This window comes from Geospiza fortis, unplaced genomic scaffold, assembly GCF_000277835.1.
Source record: "Geospiza fortis unplaced genomic scaffold, GeoFor_1.0 scaffold192, whole genome shotgun sequence".
NCBI lineage: Eukaryota > Metazoa > Chordata > Aves > Passeriformes > Thraupidae > Geospiza > Geospiza fortis.
In genome coordinates this window covers 4,411,741-4,430,962 of record NW_005054315.1, presented here as the reverse complement: position 1 = coordinate 4,430,962, position 19,222 = coordinate 4,411,741, and the positions used below count along the sequence as shown (strand labels likewise).

At 42.5% G+C, this 19,222-nt stretch overlaps 1 protein-coding gene across 1 annotated transcript in view; it reads left to right on the top strand.

Moving 5' to 3' along the window:
* The window catches only part of SH3RF3 (SH3 domain containing ring finger 3), a 93,387-nt gene extending 74,951 nt beyond the window's left edge, over nt 1-18,436 (top strand). The window contains exons 10-11 of the mRNA XM_031056143.1: nt 5,119-5,456; nt 15,196-18,436. Coding sequence (XP_030912003.1) covers nt 5,119-5,456; nt 15,196-15,364 — 507 coding nt within the window. The 3' untranslated portion in view covers nt 15,365-18,436. The remainder of the gene's footprint in view (nt 1-5,118; nt 5,457-15,195) is intronic.
* The last annotated feature ends 786 nt before the right edge of the window (nt 18,437-19,222 follow it).

Below are 19,222 nucleotides of genomic sequence, written 5' to 3'. Positions count from 1 at the left end.
CTTTCCCTAAAATCAGAGGAAATTGTGTAGTAAGTAATTGCTGTTGTCTTGTTCAATGCCTCATGAGAAATAGTGGCAAATTGCACATGATAAATACATATCCAAAGATATTTCAGACCTGAAGCTTCCCTTTGAGATGATATTGGTTTGGGACTTTTGTCAGGGCTTTTTGAATGATTATCAAAATCCCAAGTCAAATAATTTTACAGATTTAAAAAACCCAGATAGCTTTTTTCCTCAGAGACATAATCCAAAATATGACCTGCTGTTTCAATGCAAGCATCAATCACCAGAAGCCACATTGGAATCAGAATAAAAATGCACTGTTCTCCAGCCACTAACTTACATTTACTCAAACAGGCACTGACCAAGTTAAACAAGCAATAAAAGTGGTGGTTTGGGGGTACTGACTAATAGATGAGTCCTGATTTGTGAGGGCTTTTGAGCCCTCATGGGGCTCAGGACAGCATTAAACAGTTTTGTTTCTTTTTTCCTCATTTTTAAATGAAACCTCTTCTTCTCCCTCTGGCTGTCTTATCTATTGATGTAACTGGTGTTGCATGAGAAATTACTTCATTTCAGTGACCGGAGACAGCTTTTCTAAAAGCTGCAGTAAGGTTTCCTCATTTGTTTAATGAACCTGGATAGGCAGAAAATTAAGTATCAGGAGCTGCAGAGGAAAAAAACTAAACCAGAATGTTCTGTGTATTGGGTGGCTTAAAAAATATATCTGTATTAATATAGCCAGTACATGTAATTGGTATTTAGATTATGGCATGATTATTGCTTTGCAGACAGGGGACTCTGTTATCACTCAGTCATCAATGAAGTAGCTGCATTCTGTGCTCATCTCATCTCTGAAGCTGAAAGAAGAGCTAGTTATTATCTTCAAGTGAGTTATTAATGAGGGGAAAAATCATCCCCAATTACTGTGAAGCAAAATATTTCAACATTTACATATCTCAGACTTTAATTTTGATCTAATCCTTTGTGAGTTCTTAAGCTCAGACAGTATTCATTTTCCCAAACATTCTCACACTGGCATATTAAGAGGAACTTACACCTGTCCAAATGCTGGCTTCCTTAAGGATATGCTCCAGGGTCACAGAAGTGCTGCCCATCCCATCCTTGTGCTGCTAGGGACTGATATCCTCTGAGATTCCTTCATGCTACACCGTAGGAACAGAGCCTCCACTGTCAGCTGTGCCAGAGAAAAAATTCTGAGCTGACTATACTGTCTGTGTTCCCAGTCAATTTTTGGGGCTTTTTTTCTTAACTAGAAACAGCCTGGAATTTATTTGTAAGGGCTAATTTTGTTCTTTTGCTTTCCTTTGAATCCTTTTGAAATTAATGGTTTGGAGGTTTTGACTCTGAACGTCCTAGAATAAAACCTGGGCAACACAAAGGTGATGATTTAAATTCATATAAACATGTGGGCAGTAACCAGGAGATGGAAGAAGTGCTGTCCACACTGTGAATGCATCTATCAACACAGATGTGAAGGTCTGACCTTGGCAGATTCAGGGGGTAGGGATGTCAAACACAGTTTGCAGTCAATTGGAAATGTAGCTACTAGACAAAGAAAACTCAATAATTACACAGCTGTTTCAGTAGATTACAGATTTCCTAGAAAACAATAAAACAACCATCTGTGAATGGAAAAGAAACTAAACTATTTTTTTTAATTCAAAAACATTTCTGAAAGTCATCAGATATCTCCCCTGTAAACTTGTTATCTCTATTCAAAAGTGACACAGTCTGTAACCAATTGGTGTAGATTTCTCTACAGCATTTATGTCCATTAATGCTTCATTGATTTACAGTGAAACTGCTGAAGGACTGTCTTGAATAGACATATAAATATTAATTTCTAGTGAAGGATGGCTGCTATTACACTAAATATTAAATCAATTCATAATACTTGGACATTTGCAATAAATCACTGCTGGGACTGAATACTAACATCCCATTCCCTTTTTTTTTAATATTAAAGCCATGGAAAAGAGCTGGTTGCTCCCAAAGAAATGTAGAGCTTTGTAACACTAGAATCATGAACAAATTCCCACAGCAATTGGAGGACTTTCAACTTAGTCCCATTTTACAGACAGAGAGAGGCATGTCATGGTTTAGATTGAACTGCTGATCACAGAAGGTTCAAACCCAATCTCTTTCTCATGGGTGATATCACAGTAAATTATCAGTTCCTGACAGTGCTTCTTTTGCTTGAAATGCTGTAAGCAGCATCAGCAGAGGATGTGGCCATGTGATACCAGAAGGCTGAGAGCCAGACTCAAAGGGAGAAAGAGCTGGACATATTGTCTAATCTCCACACACACAAAGTGGTTGGTATCAGGTCACCTCTAAGTATCTTGCCCAAGGACGCTGCTTGAAGGATGGCACTGCTCGGGTTTTGACTAGGCTTAGCAATTGAATTAAGTCATCTTCTCTCTTCCAAGACCACAGATCTTAGTTTCAAAAGTTCAGTAAAACGCTCAGCAGGAGCTAAAAATCAATTTTTTATTTTTCCTTTTATTAAAGTAGAACAAAGAATAGATCAGCAAGTTCGTTATAGCTTTCTGTTTCCTGAGGGATAGTAGCTTAAGAGTAGAAGTTTATGCCAGGGCTAAGCCTGTGGAGTGGAAGCCGTTCTTAAAAACAAAACTGAATGACTGTCAGGCTCATCTGCTTTTTAATGTGTAGAAGGGTGTGAGTATATGCACCTCCTTCATTCCAAATATTTCTGCTTCTGTGCCTTAAATGGTCTCAGTTGCACAAGATTTTTCTAATGAAAATTTGCCAAGGTATTTAAATTAGAAGCAAAAATGAGAAAAGCTGCTACCACATAGGAATATTAATTGTTTGTTATACAGGGCTTTAGTTCACATAGTTACTTTGCATTTGCAAGACTGCCAATTAAAGAGGTTCAAAGTGCTCACTGCTGCACAATAGCCATTTCTCCAGAGCCCCACAATGGCTATTGTGTTCTGTCACTGACCTTTGGACACCTTCAAATGCATATTGACACAGGATGCTGGGATCATTAGAGATATTGTTTCAGTGTGCCACAGGGAAAGAAGAATTTTGCAATTTCATTACGAGCTTTAAAATTTTATATAATGATGACAGCAACAATATTTCTTAATTAAACAGTGAGAGAAAAACTGCAGCATTTTTTCTGGTGTTTCAGGTGAATTCCAGCATGCACACTTTCCATACAGTCCCTTCCCATCAGGAAAAGAATATATTTATCAGGGGCATTTGGTCTGCTTTTCTATTGTTTCCAGGGGAATTGATTTAATTTTTTTGACCTGGTGATGCCATATGGCCGGCCTCCCTTAGCTTCCATGGATTCTGCCTGGGTGAACATCTTGACAGGATGGACCCTGTAAGTGCAAAACACTATTTTAAAACATAACCAGTGGTATGCAGGAGACCAGGATCTGGATGCACAGATCACCCTAGGACAACAGTTCAGACTCTGCTCTTCAAAAATCAGTGGGCTTTGGCTCTGTGACAACAACTGTGCTTCGTTTTATGTCTTCTGTGTCTTGACATCTAAGGTATTTCTGTTTTCTTACCAGTCCATGGCAGTTAAAGAATGCAGACAAGAACTTTGGAAGCAGCGATACCAGATACTCCAAGTGCATTTGCCTTAGTAAATCCTAGCGTCTTTTAAAGTCTTATCTTTATTTTATTGTAGCCTTTCTATTCTTTAAAGCTGCTTTGAGAAATTACTTCAGCAGTCGGAACATAAAAGAGCATAATTTTAAACCTTGCATGGGACATTTTGTCTACAGAGAATAAATAAATTACTGGCTTGTATTTCCAACAAGTGTTCCTACTTGAATATATAGACAGAGTTTCTGTTCCGTAAGTCTTGCTGTTTCTGGGTTTGATTTTATCCCCTGGGATCCTATTACTGAACAAATTATCAAGTACAGCTAAACTTCACAGCCCTGAGACTCTGAAAATAGTTTGGGTAATGGCTTGCACTTCTGACAAAAGAGGAAGAAATCTAAAAGACCTTTGCAAAGATTCTTGTATAATTTTTAAAAAATGGAAAAAATGGAAAATTTACTGCACAGCATTGCTGGTTTGCAACTCTAACCTAACATTGTGGAACACGTGCCAGAGGATGGCCAATTTCTACGTATAAACCACTAGCCAAAAAACTTTCAAGATGAAGGACACAGTGTTTGGTATTTGTGTGTGCTTGAGGTAAATGTGCGGCAGGATTTCTCACACTGTTGTAAAATCCAAAAGGTCAGATGTGTTTCCTCAGGAACATAGGCTAAATTTTTTTCTTCCCATTAATTAAAAGGGTGCTATTATCATCTTTTCATTTCTCTGTTTTAGAAATCCTTGTAGAACTTTGAAACCTCCCATGCACTGCCACTGCAATTGCCAATTGTGAATTTTGTGGTCTATCTTCAAACGTGAAGGTGATACCTTTACCTTAACACATGCGGGGCAGTGACCCCCTTCTGAGAGGGAGACATAGTTATTGCTGTGTGATGCAGGATGTGAAGGGTAGCATGTTCTGGAAAGAGTTGTTAAACTAATTCTCATGCCTCCATTCTCCCTACTGTAAATCTGCATCAGGTAGTAAAAGAGGCAGTAATGATGAATGCTTCTCTTGCACTGGGCTGGGATCTGAAATCTCTCCTCAGCCCATGGTGCTTCCCAGCAGAGGTTTTTAGCCATGGGTCCTTCTTACTTGTGGGATGTATCTCTATTAAGAGACAGGATTCTCCTTGAAGAGAGAGAGCAGCACTCTGCTTGCTGTCTTCTCTGCATGGGAAGTTTGTGTCTTTGCTGTACTAGTGTATCTGCACTCTTTCTATGAAAAGGCACATGATTAGTGCCTGGATAGATTTGAAAATGGGGATAATCTTTGCAGTATGTTTGGTCCTTACTCTACTGAATTAGTTGAAGCCCTTTTCAATGGGGCGGGATTTTCATAGGATCTTTATTATAAAAAATTCAAGTTCTACCTGGATCCACCTCTGTGGCAGTTTTGAGAGGTTTCCTGCCTCACACATTGAGGTTCTCCAAAACGAAAGCAAAGGGACTTGGTATGTCTGCTCACTGCCCGTGTTTTGTTTGGTTCCTTTGCAGAAGGAGAAGAAGAGCGGGCTGTTGAAACTTCTAGCAGGAGCATCAACAAAAAAGAAGTCCCGCTCCCCACCATCTGTGTCCCCCACCCACGACCCCCAGACAGCCATTGAAGGAGTTCTGCAAGGGGCAGTGGGGCCTGAGCTGTCCTCCCTCTCCAGTCACGGCAGAGCTGGCTCATGCCCCATCGAGAGTGAGATGCAAGGAGCCATGGGGCTGGAGCCTCTGCACAGGAAAACAGGCTCCTTGGATTTGAATTTTTCCATCCCTTCACCTGCCAGGCCTCCCCTCTCTTCCATGGCAGCTATTCGGCCAGAGCCCAAGCCTTTGCCCCGGGAAAGGTAAGTTGTGTTTCTCCTGAGGTTGCCTGCATCCACAGGGAGCAGTTGGAGGAGGGATGAAGGTTTAGCTTGCTCAAGAGTTGTTGCAGTTTTGGTGTGGATTGACTGTACATGGCTCAGCTGTCTTTTAGGAAGACAGGGCTTACATGCTGCCTGTTGAAAATCATTTGGTACACCGTGCAGGTTTAAAGTGTTTAAGAGCACCTGTCCATGACACTCCACAGCTCTGGTCAAAATGTGGAGGACAGCAGTGCTTTCTCAGCCCAAATGGTGTAAATGTTGCTGGCAAATGCCACATTCTAAATGGGATTCCTGTATTTTAACTTAAGGAATAAGTTAAAGGAATTTGCATATTATGTCCCATCTGGACATGTCCTGTTCTGCAATACCAAAGATTGTTTCAAATTCTTCTTGTTTAGAATACATAAAGATACAGCCATCTTCAGTGACCTGTTACCAAAAAGGTAGCTTGTTTCTAGAGAGGGATGTACGAGTGATTCTGGAGTTCATTTCAACAGTCTGCTCTCCACCTTGTTGGTATGCCTCAGATTAGCTGACTTCACAAACCTGAAAAAAGAACAGGAATACCAAAATACAAAAGCAGGTGGAAAGAAAGATAACTGACCAGAAAAGAGCTGGAGGTTGCAGAAAAGAGATAGGTTTCCATGTGCAGAGTCACACTGGCTTCAGGTAAATGTTTTCTACAAGACTGTAGCTTGAGGACTGGGAAGGGAATAAATAATACACAGCTACAGTGCTGTTAAAGTGCTTTCTACTCAGAAGGTGATTGAGGAAAACATATTTTTACTAAAGCATTGAGGAATTTTCAAAAAGCTGTTCAGGGAACACTCTTGAATTGGTATTTAATACAATTTTGAAATAACATTAAAATCACAGAAGTTGGAAAGAAACTAGTTTTGTCTGAGTGTATGAAAGAGGCTGAAGGGAATGGATTGGGCAAGGCACCTGCCCCTGAATACTGTTGGGATCATGAAGCAGATAATGTGTAATAAGGGACATTACAGGACCATCCATATACAGTGTTTTACTAAATGCAGGTTGGAATTCAGTTGAGAAGGTGACAGTGACACCATAACATACTTAAACTTTTCTAAGGCATCTGGTTTGTTACCATAAAATCCCTTGCTGAGTAAACTGTACACAACCAGCCCAGCAGATACTAAGTGGATTGGAAATTGATTCACTGGCATCAAATCTAGCTCTACATAAGAAATCACTAGAAAATGGCTATTAATATATGTAGTGCAGCCCAACAGGAGTGGGGTCCTGAACCTGGACTGTCGACATGAAACCTTTGCTGTTGCAGAATGAGGACTGAAGTGGGAAGTGTGTGAAGGGTATGGTAGATCTGTGGGTACAGAGCTAATTCAGCTCCTGGTCTGGTGAAAACAGTAACAGTGTATTTCAGAAGAGGCAAATGTGATGCAAAGTGAAGTGGACTCAGAGAAACATCATAAGAAAAATGGAAGATTTAAAACTATATACTTGCAATGAGAGACACGGAGCTCTAGCACACCTGGTAGAGTGTAGGGATGGCGTGGTAACAGTCTGTAACAGACTGCAATCAGGACAGGCATGGGAATATTTTTACACTAGATTTGGCATTTTTCTATAAGAGATGCTTTTGTTCAGGTGCAGCTGTTAGACTTGAAGCAGAAATAAATACAGGCAACTCCTTCAGCATTGTAATGAAGGCAGTGAGAACAGACTATCGCAGTCGTCTCTTGCCCTTAAAATCCATGAAAAAGTAATTTAGTAAAAGGAGTGAAAAACCAATCCCTATTTAAGCACACTTAATTTGGTCTACATCAGTTCAGATTAATGCTATAAGAAAAGGTAAATCAATATAAACCAGATTTAGCACCAGTGTAACTGAATCAGTGGGCTGCTGCACCTTTAGTTAAATGTAACCATAAAGAGAAGCTGGGGAGTACAGTCCCTGACATCTCCAGAGCTGGATGTTAATATGCTGCTCTCAAAGCTTTACTATAGAGAACTCCAGACACATTATGTAATATGCCAGGGCTAGTCTCATACCCTACAAATTTCTCAGTCCACCGCAGGTGGTCCAGGTAGGGAAACATTTAACTGATTACTATTTTAAGTGGCAGAATAAAACCAGAGAGACAAAGGTTACCTGGATCCTCTTAGCTGTGCTGGAATCAGCAGCAAATAGATTTAGAGTGCTCAAACTGAGTAAATACTTCCAGCTGCAGTATATGGTGATAAGGAACTTCCTCTCATTTTACGTATTTTGATTCCTGAGTCTTAAATCTGAAAATAAGCTATAATTGAAGTAACCATAATTATACACAGCAGGCAAGATTCTTTAATTGATTTATGAATTAACTTCCATATCATTGGTGTATCTGCATTCCTTAACTGATCATATGGGTTTTTTCATGTCCATAATGGGAAATATTAATTACCTTCATGCACTAGGAAGGATAATGCTTAGTCCTGGAATAATCTGAGCAGATACATTAAACACTTGTCTGCTAGAAATTCATCCCACATCCATCTGTGCTCATTAAATCATCAAATTTCTCAGAAGTACCAAATTATTTTTTTTTAAACAAATTACGTTTTTCAAACCTCTTGTTCTTTTCACATCTGGCAATGGAGCAACTTGCATTCAACGTCACTCAGCTCCATATTTTGCTTGTTTGCATTTTGGTGCATTTCATATGCACAGTAGGAGCAATTCTCTGAGAAAGAAAAGGGAGGAGAAGGAAAAAAAGGTTAGATAAACAGATTCAGATGCTGGAAGAAATTTTAAAAAGCTGCAAAGCATTTCAGTACACTTAGCTGTACTTGGCTTTCTGTCTCCCAACGCCCATCTGTGCACACAGAAACAGAGCACTGAAAGGTTGGAAGAAGTAGCACATTCCTTAATATTTACAGCATTCAAAAAGGGGCTCACGCAGGCAGCAAAGCACCGCTACTTTTCCTATAGAGGTTGGCTTGCAGCTCCAGCCCTCACCACATCCAGGTTACCAATCAAACCCAGTGCACCAAGGGGTGCATTAAAGGGCTCTGACTACTTGCAGCTCGCTCACTATTAAAGGGATGAATTGCCTGTTCTGCTGCCTGACAGTGCAGACCTGTCTGGGAGTTGCAGACAGGTAGACAGAAAGGTGAAGCAAGCGTCACCCTCTTGCAGGTGCTGTTAATGTTTATACTCTTAGTCTTTTTGGTGTTTGTTTTTTTTTTAACATAGAGAGGAAAACAATTATCTTCTTCTTCTTCTTGATATTCTGAAGCCTGGCTATGGATGACTGGATTAGGAAGGAAATTGCTCCTAGCTCTCCTGTCATTTAGCCTTCATATTTGTCTAGTTTGCTAGGATAGTCAGAGCCCATCTCTGCCTTCTGGGTGTAGTTTCCACTACCAGTTTATAAAACCACATTCCTTCAGATGCTCTCTGCCATAAAGCATCCAGCAATCCAAGCAGCAGAGCAGAGAAATTTCCCAGGTGGCATCCTTGTCACTTCATGTGGCAGTGATTGACTGCCAAGTGAATACCCCATCAGGCTGTGTGTGCCCCACACACTCTTTTCCACCTACAGCTCTATCCAGTTTCTGCTGGTACGAAAAACAGGACCAGTACAGGGACACACTGTGGTGAGGCAGGCACTGTGCCAGAGCCTTGCCCACATCCCACCACGCTGTTGGCTCACAGGAGGGGTGTGCTGTGTGCCTGGCAGCACCAAAACAAAACACTTCCCTTGCCACCCCCTTTAAGAAAATGTGACTGTACACGAAGCAAAACAGGAGAGTTGAGTGTGCATGTGTGTGTGTGTGTGAGTCATGTTCCCCTCGCTGCCTGGCACTGTTCCCAGAGGCGAACCTGAGTAAAACATGTCACGCGTTGTTGACTCTTTTATAGTAGCTGGCACTAACTCTGCCATGTTACTTGTGATAAAGCAGCTGTGGCCAGACTCATTGTCACGGCTGGCATATCTGCACTGTGTTTCTATGGTTTTCGTGCAGCCTTCAACCAAGTTATAACCACAACAGTGCTGCAGAATAAGATGGGAGTAGTAAGTTTAACCTTTAAAATAGATCCCTCCACGTTTCCATGTATCTTTCTACAAATCACTGCCACATTAGAAATTGAGCTCCCAATTCAAGGAAGCATTCAAGCATGTGCTTAACGCCCATTGACTTCAATTTTGCTGTGCTCATATGTCTTCTTTGCCAAAAAGGAAAGAAGAAGAAGGGTTCTGTTCATTCCTGGAAAGTGATACTAGAGAAATGACCCAAGGAGTAATTTCTGACTGAACAGTGACATGTATTCACGTGGTTAAGTGCTTCTCTGAGTAGGGATACCTGCCTTAGGACTGGGAACTAACCATCAACTGTCTCAGAAATTGAATCCTAAGATATTTCTAGCAGAAAAGTAAAAGACCCAACTGAGACTTGTTCTTCTAAAGGTGTGATTCAGTCACCATACTATGGAAAAGTAGGTTTTGGCTTGTAGTCTGCAGAGGTGCCTTGCAGATCCCTGCAATTTGCCAGGAAAGGATGAAAAAACAGAGCTCCACTGGTAGACAAGAGCAATGGTTAACTGGGCTAGATGGTCCATTGGCACTGATTATCCATTGCCTCTGCATTAGGGATGCGTATCCCTAATGCAGGAGAGACATGTTGGAGTCATAGGACTAGAGTCATGAAATCTGTTCTTAGTGTATCATGCACTTGAGAAACAGGAACTTGCATTAAGCATCAAAATTCAAGCACTCTAAATGGGATCAGATTGGAGGTTGGCCCTGCAGACCTAATTTGCCTTATTGCACATTTTCCTAAGTTGCTCTAGTTCCATCAGTGTCCCGGATACACATATTTATTCAGTGAGTATTCTGGGGTTTTTTATTGAGTGTCCATGGCTGAGTTCAGCCATTAATTACTGATCAGTTCTGATCAATACTGTTCAGTGCCTGCCTGCACACTGACAGAGGGCCTGGATGAGTCATTCAGAGCAGACAGGACTCCTACGCAGGCAGTGTGCATGAGATGAGTCTCTGTGGAAAGTGTGGCACGAGGCTTTGCAGCTGAAGGAGTCAGAGAAGCCACTTTCCCCACATCTGCACTACTCAGTGCGTTTCAGCATGGTCATTTGCTAATGATATTCCAACCTCTGCAAAAGGTGGGGTGGCTCCCATGTCAGAGCCTTGACTCGCATCCAGAGCAGCATCTTGTGCACTAAATGAAGCAGGCGTCCTATGGGAAAAATAGTATGCAATCATATAATGAAAGATTATATTGCAAGACAGCAGAAGTAAAGTCATGAACAATTTTATTTGCCTTTTTCTTCATCTCAGATGCATGGGTGTGAAACACTTGTGTTCTTGTAAGGTTGTAGATTTCTTTATGTATCTACGCACGATATTTTTAATCATTTTGCTTCTTTAAAAGAAACAAAACCAGAACTTCCATCAGGTGACATCTGTTTGAGGTTAGGAGTCTTATTTGCACCTTCCAGATTTCAGTAGGAGTAGCAAGGGAGGGCTGGGTGGGAGAGGTGTTTCTTTTGGCTGTGAAAACAAGTGCTATGAAGACGGGGACAGGGGGATTGCAAGGTCTTTGCTGACAGCAGAGGATGGACCTATTCCCAGCTCAGTGAGATAATTGCTGCCAGGGTGCCCATCCCACCCTCAGCCCCAATGCCAGCCTCTACTGATGCAGTCTCCTGCTTCTTGGGATGCCATGTCCCTGCCCCAGGCTCCCTCCCAACAAGGCTTTTTGCTCTCCCAGACTCAGCTCAGCAGAGCTTCCCCCCTCAGCAGCGATACCCACACCTTCTATCAGGGCTTCCAGTTTTTATCACAGTCACGTTTCTTCCTCTGTTTCCAGTTTTTCTCCCATCAACCTCCCTCTTCCTCCACCTTGTCCCTCACTTTGCCCCACTCTCCATCTCCCTGGGGTTTCCCTGTCCAGGAAAAGCCCATCCCCTGTCCTTGCTGACACTACTTGCAGCCTCTCCTCTTGTATTATCTCTTGTGCACCAAGGACCCTTCCCAGGCCACTGCCCATCCTGGACAGTAGCCTCCAGGGATGAAGTGCCCAATCCGAGGATGCCACAGCAGCCAGCAGTGGGGATTTCCAACATCAAGTCTGTCTCCTAAGAGAAAAATATAAGAGGGGCCCAGTACTAAGAAAGGAAGAGAAATGCAACCTCTGAGGTCCCACAGAGCTAGGACAGCTTGAAGCATGAATCAGCAGAGATTTTACTTTCAGTGCTCATACAAGCCTAAACATGTGCCATTTTGGGGTGGTTTGAATGTTTTTAAACCTGGCTGTGAGTGGATGATTTTCTGAAGGAACACCATCCCTTACAGACCAGTGGGACCACAGGAAGGTCTTTGCTCCCAAATACAGGACGTGAGATCAGTTTGTGGAAGCGCTCATATGGGTCCTGCTGGTGCTGTATAACCCCTCGTGTTATTCTTGGAAGTGATGAGGCCCTTGGGCTCTATGTTGGACCCTCAGCCTGATACAGCCAACTGCTGCTGAGAATTTGGGCCAAAATGATTAACATTTGTCAGAATTGTAACTATATAAGACAGATTTACACGATTTACAACAGAAAATATTGTTAATGTTGGTCAGAGGTGGTTGCCACACTTGTCATCATGTTGCCCAGTTAATTAGCATTTTTGAAAGTTGGTAATTTAGAGGTGGAATGTGACACAGACAAAATTGAGAAGGCTGAGATCCATCTAAAATGCCAAGTGACAGTTTGGTATAGGAAAACCTACAATTTTATAGCATCTTCTCAAAAAGGGGACAAAAGGGAAATCAAAAGGGGAGATATAAATAGAAGTATCCCGGACTGCCTTTTTGGGAGTGAGGGAGGATGTCTGGGAGAAGAGACCTTTTCTGCCAAAAAAATACGGCTAATAGCTGTCCTTGGGATTCCGTTCCAGAGGATAAGCGAGGCTGAGGTGCCACCTGGAGGTGTGGAGGGGCGGCACAGCTCCCTGCGCCAGCGCAGTGCCGGGATGCTGCCCCTGCAGCCCCGCCGGGCTGCCTGTCCCAGGCTCTGCTTCAAACCTCTCATGGGAAAAGGCATCGCATCTTTTTCCATCTCTCTCTTAACTGATTTGCAAGGTCTTTCGTAGCTAGTAATTTGTTATTCTGTCAAAAACCTCTTCGGTACTATCTTGTGAAGTACTGTAGTTAATTAAATTTAAACCATAGCATTTAGGGTTTCCCGAATGGGGAAAAGTGCCTTATTTTGTAATGCAGTGACTGAGATTTATTCCTCTAAATTGCTAAGAAGATGCTGTGTAGAACCCTTTTATGACAGTGGATGCATTCCTTTTGAGTGTGGTCACCTGCTTCCTCATGTGAACCATTTAGGGACTAGCAGCTCATCACTCTGAGGACGTAGTTTTGCTTTAAAAGGATATCTCAGTGCTTTTGGTATAACATGAGGTGCTGGCAGTCCCAGCTGGGTCTTCAGTGTGACCCTGCCCAAGACACCACCTTTTTCTGAGTTTCTGTTTCCTGACTTGCCAGAACTGTCTGTGAGTACCTCCACAGGACTCAACTAATGTTGAGGTCCAACCATTTTTATTTCTCAAGGCCTCTTGAGTTCCTGATGCAGAGCTCCAATATGTGCAATTGTGCATAAGAGTAGTGAGATCTGAAACTTGGCATCATCTTAGCTGAAATTGTTCCACTCTGATAATTTAATTAATCAACACTGCAGCAGAGTGTTTGAAATAATGTGTGCATTCATTTGCATAATGAGTGTAATTGGCAAAGCTTCATATTATAAGTATAGCAGTTCCACAGATGATAGCTTGATAGACTAGTTTCCTGCACACGTTTCAACCCCTGTTATTTGCTTTTCCACAGAGGAAGGAAGTGACAACTAGATTTATTAACCAAGGTACAGAGAGGATCGGCAAATTTTTGATGGCACTTGAACACAAATGTTTTCCACGACTGTGTTGCTGTCAAGATAAAAAAGCCATAGTTAGGTATTAGAACAGAACCCCTGCTTCAAATGGAGTTTGATGCTTTTCCAAGCAATGGGTTGTTTGGCTGTGGAGATGTCCAGACATAGAGTCAAAGCTGATATTTCCAGTGTCATGCCAAAGTGGAGTGCCTAGTTTCAGAGCTGAAGTCACTAGGCACCTGAGCGAAATCTGCTAAGGATATGGGTGACTGCCACTGGAGAGCCCCTTGCTTTAGTACTGTCTCACTGGGGGTGGCCTTGGGGCATGGTCCACAGCCTCCAGGGCGTGTTAAAGTCCCCAGAGACAGGATATTATCTTAAATAAGTACTCACCTTGTTACAAACAGGCATTGGCGGCCAGGCAGCAGTTGTGAATATATTAATTCTCAGGAGATGGACTTTAGGTAATAATCAATTGGCAACTTTTAACTATCTTACTGTATTCATTACTTTGCAATTAGCAAGACAGTTATTGACTGTTAACCAAATGCCAGATAACTGCAGAAGTGCTGAAGGAAAAAACAACCATGCAGTAGAAATATATTCCCTTCTCTGCACACAAGTGCATTGATATAAAATGGCCCAGTCTGTGCTCTCAGAAGGACGCCTGCTGATAAGCTCTGAGTGCAGAATAGCTGTATCAGGCTCAGACACATCATTACTTCATTGAAATGAAGTGACACTTGACAACTAAGTTCCCAGAGAGCCCTGGGAATGGTTCAGGACTGGGGCTCCCCGTTGGTTTGGAGAGTGCTTTGAAAGTCACTTGATACCTCTCCATTTTAGCTTCCCTTCCAGGTCTGAGGGACTCAAAGTACATTCTCAAGACACATTATAAGAAGAAAAATGTGAACTGCTTTAGCTAACATCTGCTGGTGTCACAGGCAGAGGGAGCATTGCAAACCCCATTTTTCATCATCAGTGGACAAGGGAAGAGAGCGTATCACGTATCTGGACTTCTGTAAGGTCTTTGAGATGGTCTCTCACAACATCGTTCATTAAACTGGAGAAGGATGGATTTCATGGATGGACTGTTAGGTGGATCAAGAATTGGTTAGACAGCCACATCCAGAGGGTAGTGATCAGTGGTTCAGTGTCCTAATGGACACTGGCAATGAATGTCCCTCAGGGGTCCACACCGGTACCCGTGCTGTTCAATATCTTTATCAATAACACAGATGGTGGGATTGAGGGCACCTCAGGAGGTTTGCAGATAACACCAGACTGATTTATGCAGTTGACTCATGGGCTCTGAGCAACCTGCTTGAGTTGAAAATGTTCCTGCCTCTGGCAGAGGGGTTGAACTAGATGACCTTTAAAGTCCCTTCCAGCCCATACTGTTCTATCATTCTATGATGCTATGATTTTTGGAGGGAGCAAATGCAGAGCTGAATAAGACATGTTACAGCAGAGATGCAGTACTAGGATAAAGCAGCCAAGTCCTGGCACAGGTTCAGCACACAGCTGGGAGCAGAGATACCATGAGTGGTCCATCCATTTGACAGCACATTTCTGCTTTCATGGGCTGGCTCCAGAGTCATCCTGGTCAACTGTCCAGCAAAGCTGGCCAGAAATTTACATCTTACTCAGTTTTAGTAGAAAATGTAGCTGCATTTCACACAACTATTGTGTGAAAATGTAGCTTACTAATATTTCCAAAAGTTTTTTCCCAAGATCTCTGGTACTGGTGCCCAGCTGCTCCCATCAAGTGCAGATTAACCAAGTCTTTGCACGTTTTTCTCTCCACAGGTACCGCGTTGTGGTCCCGTACCCGCCGCAGAGCGAGGCGGAGATCGAACTGAAGGAAGGTGACATTGTGTTTGTGCACAAGAAGCGGGAGGACGGCTGGTACAAAGGGACCTTGCAGAGGAACGGCAGGACAGGCCTCTTCCCCGGGAGCTTTGTCGAGAGCTTCTGAGGACAAACCGCTGCTCTCTCAGCTGAGGAGCTTTCAGGGGAAACTGCATAGCACAAGAAGAGACAGCAAAGAGAAACTGGACTGATAACCACTGCCATTTTTATTTCCAAAGACTTCTCCCAGGCCCTTCAGTCTGCAGCTCTGGAGACACAGTGTCCCGCTGTGCTCCTGAGACCGTGTGCGGTGCATACAGTGGTATGTTGAAGTAGTGCCTTCCACCTGGAATCACAGACTGAAAGGACGCCCATCTGGACTGTAGTGACCTAAACTCTGGCTGTTAACCTTTTGTGTAAATTATAGAGAAGATATCTTTAAAAAAATTAAGAGGAAAGCTGTTATATTGCTGTAACTTATTTGTCAGAGCTGCAGTGTTCTTATTACTGGCCTATGCAAGATGGATTTGAGAGTTCAAGGAGGTGTGCTAGGAAGCTCTTAAACTGGGATTTTGTTTTTACCGAGGGAAGAAGAGGGGAGGGTGGAGAATACCCCAGCTAAAGATCAGTGCGTCATTGTGCAAGTAAGAATGAGGAGTCAAAAAATTAATGTCATGCTTTCTATATACCTCAAAGATATGCTGCGCAGGTTTGTTGGTGTGTGTCAGTGTTCAAGAGTGCCACACCACCCCATGTCCTGGCACTGCTGCCAGGGAGGTCCTGGAGGAAGCACGGCTCCACCATTAAACTGTGGTTATTTGAGCAGAATCCCTTTTGCCTGTCTTCTGCCCGTATTATATGCAGCATGGATTTTTGTCCTCGGTATCACTTTCCATTGCTTTTTTGTACGATGTACCTTTTTACTGTAAGAATTGCTCTACTTTATATATATTCCTACTAGATCAGACATTTCCTCTTTTTCATACATCTGGTGCTATTTTTTTTAATTGTTAAAGATTTGGTTAAACAGAGAGGCTTCAACAAGATTTGCATTCAACATATGAAATTAGAAACGTACCTGAAGATTGAGATCAGACTGCTTGTTCTTGCATCATAGAGGAAAAGAGAAAAAGCTGCATGGTCACCAATAAATACACCTTGGGGGGCTGCCTGTGGAATACACACATGCTTGCTCTCTCCTACATATTTAGAGTGGCTGAAGACCCATGCTGAAGCACAGCGTTCTGTCTGGAGAGTGATAATGACTCCAGAATTGGAAGTAATTCCCAGAGGAGTCATTTTAATTGACTTTTTCATGGCAATAAGAAGAACACTGCAGGTTCTAGCACACGCAGGGACCATGGAGTTTCCTCTGTTGTTGCATGATGGAAACAAGAGCTGATCTGCGACAGCAGTAATTAGTGTTATGGAAATGTGATTTCTTACTGTAGAAATGTACAGTTCTGGAGACTGCTGGATTTCTTAACGTCGTCAAGCTACAATACAAACTGTATCAGGCAATATAAGCTTCCATCTACCAGGGACTTAAAGGTGCAATAAATGTGAGTTTAGCCAGTAATTTGTATGAAAAAGAATGAGGAAAAAAAAAAGTCATAATGCAATTGTTAAGAGTATTTAAAAAGACATCGGTTCTTGAGGAGTCAATTGTGTTGAAAGGCCTTTCATAGCTGTATCCATACTTTGCCTCTGACAGCAGCTGGTTGTTTGCCAAAGCCCACATGTGGTGGGTGTTTAGAAGCGTGTCAGAGGCACTGTAACCTGGAGATGATCTTATTAAAACAAAGAGGCCTGGTGGGTGAACATCATCACTGCATTACCAGTATTTCATGTGCGAAGGTGTAAGTTTTGTTTTCATTCAAGCCGTGTGTACTAGTACATATCAAAACCCATGTAAGTGAGCATTCATGTTTAAGTTCAGCTCTGTGACTTTGTTCTCTGTAAAATAAGTTCTTCTTGCTGTCACATGTTAACAAACGAATTCCAGAAACACAGTTCATGGCCAAGTATAGCACCTTCAAACCAGGAGGCATCACTTTCAGGGTGTTTCTTTTTATACTTGATGTTGCCGCATTTGTTGATATTCCAGATTGTAATGAGTCAGTCACTAAAAATTTAGTTACTGTTAAGAGGAAATTGCCTTTTTATAACCAATAAGAGACTGAAGAAATGTCTTCTGGAAAGACTTGTTTGAGATTAGAGCCATATCTGTTCCACTTATTTGGTCCAGGTCAGAACTGGTGTCACTGCACCTCAAACAGTAAACTGCACAGTTAGGCAGTCAGCAATGCCAAAATGTGTTACTGATTCTAATAAAAATTCTGGGTTAGATCCGTCAGAGATGAGATGTTTTTCTGACAAGTTACAGTGGTTAAAACACTCTTAAAATTCTGTACCATGGTGTATTTACTACAGTCAGAAAAACAAAACAGGATGACAACTTGCATGCTGCCTATTCTGTTTAGCCAGATCTAAAATGGTTCCAGATTTCCACCGTTTTATGCTTAACTCTAAGAGGACAAAAGTTGGAGTGTGAGAAGATCAAGGAAAACATGCAGATATCATATCATTAAATCAGTGCTTTAAAATATATTTTGCAAGAAGGATGATGATTTTTTGAATGGTCAACAACCCTTCCAGTCATATTTTTCTTCTAGGAAAAATATGGGGGGAGGGGGGAGGAGTTGTTCTATTTTGATAGCAGCTGTTTCTGGGCCCTCTTTATTGCTTATCACAGTTTGGGTTACTGAGTAATCTTCTTGGACAAATCACTTCCATGCCAGGAGCACAAGTATTAAGATGAACTTAATACAGCCCAGTGATACAAAAACGTGACCCAGTGCCATTCAGAAGGTCCTGGACTGAGAGAGGTTTGACTCATACTGTGGTCTAGTTTTTACCTGTCATGCCAGGAAAAGAGGGAGGAGGGGGCATCTCCATCTCCTGCAACAGGGCGGGGAAAAGATTCCTTCTGGTGGCCTCAGTTTGTAAAATGCCAGGTTTGTTCTTCTAGAAATGGGTTCAAGTAATTGAACAGTTCCTTTGAACTTTGCACAGCTCAGAAAATGTTTTTGTTATACATGAATGTTAACGTGGTTTAGGAAATGTTGGCAGATATGAGTACAAATGAACTACAATGACTGTGTTTCTGATTCTTTAAATAAAATAAGTATTAAGGCAACTTGACTGAGGTGTCTCTGTTAGACAACAAGGTGAACAAGCAGTGTAACTGGCTCAGAGTTTTGCAAAGGAAATAGGGAAGACTGGTCTGCAAACCCTGTAGTAATTCCCGCATAAATAAAAACCTATTAGGGGTAAGAAATGCCTGAACAGGAGTCAGAATCTCTGGTTCTTCTTTTAACACAACTGGGATTGCTTCAAAATCTTGAGACATTAACTACTTACCTGTGGAGAAGAGGTGTCTAGGTCCAGAGAAAGAGAGTGGGTACAGGCCAGGAAGAGGCAGCAAGGTGGCAAGGGTAGGGCTGTGGCAGAGAGGCCAGGAGGGGATATAGAAACAAAAAAAACTGGCAAGGAAAAGAGCAGCCTCTAATAGTGTTAATAGCCTTCAGGTGTGCTCTGAGGTCTTCTGGTGGCTTGAGCAGGTTTGTAGGCAGAGGAAAACCCCTTTCCTCATGCCCTGGGTAGGCTTGGGCGTGGTGTTAGCAGGGCCCATATGTCCTCTAGGCAGTGTCCAGCCAAGGAACTGCAAGAGAGGGAAGGAGCAGGTTGTACCCTGGGCAACTGAATGCCCCCTAAGTCAGGTGAGAGGAGTGAGGCCTGAGATTCCCATTCAGCAGCACAGTGCAGAGCATCTGAAGGGGGAACATGAGTCCATGAGTGGGTCTGAATGTGTTTGCCTTGATTTGGCTGAGAGACACCTCTGGAAAAGGTACCCACACACAGGTGGTGATTCTTTGCACAGTTATGGAGCACACAGGGCAGGGATGAGTGAGGCACAGCTAAC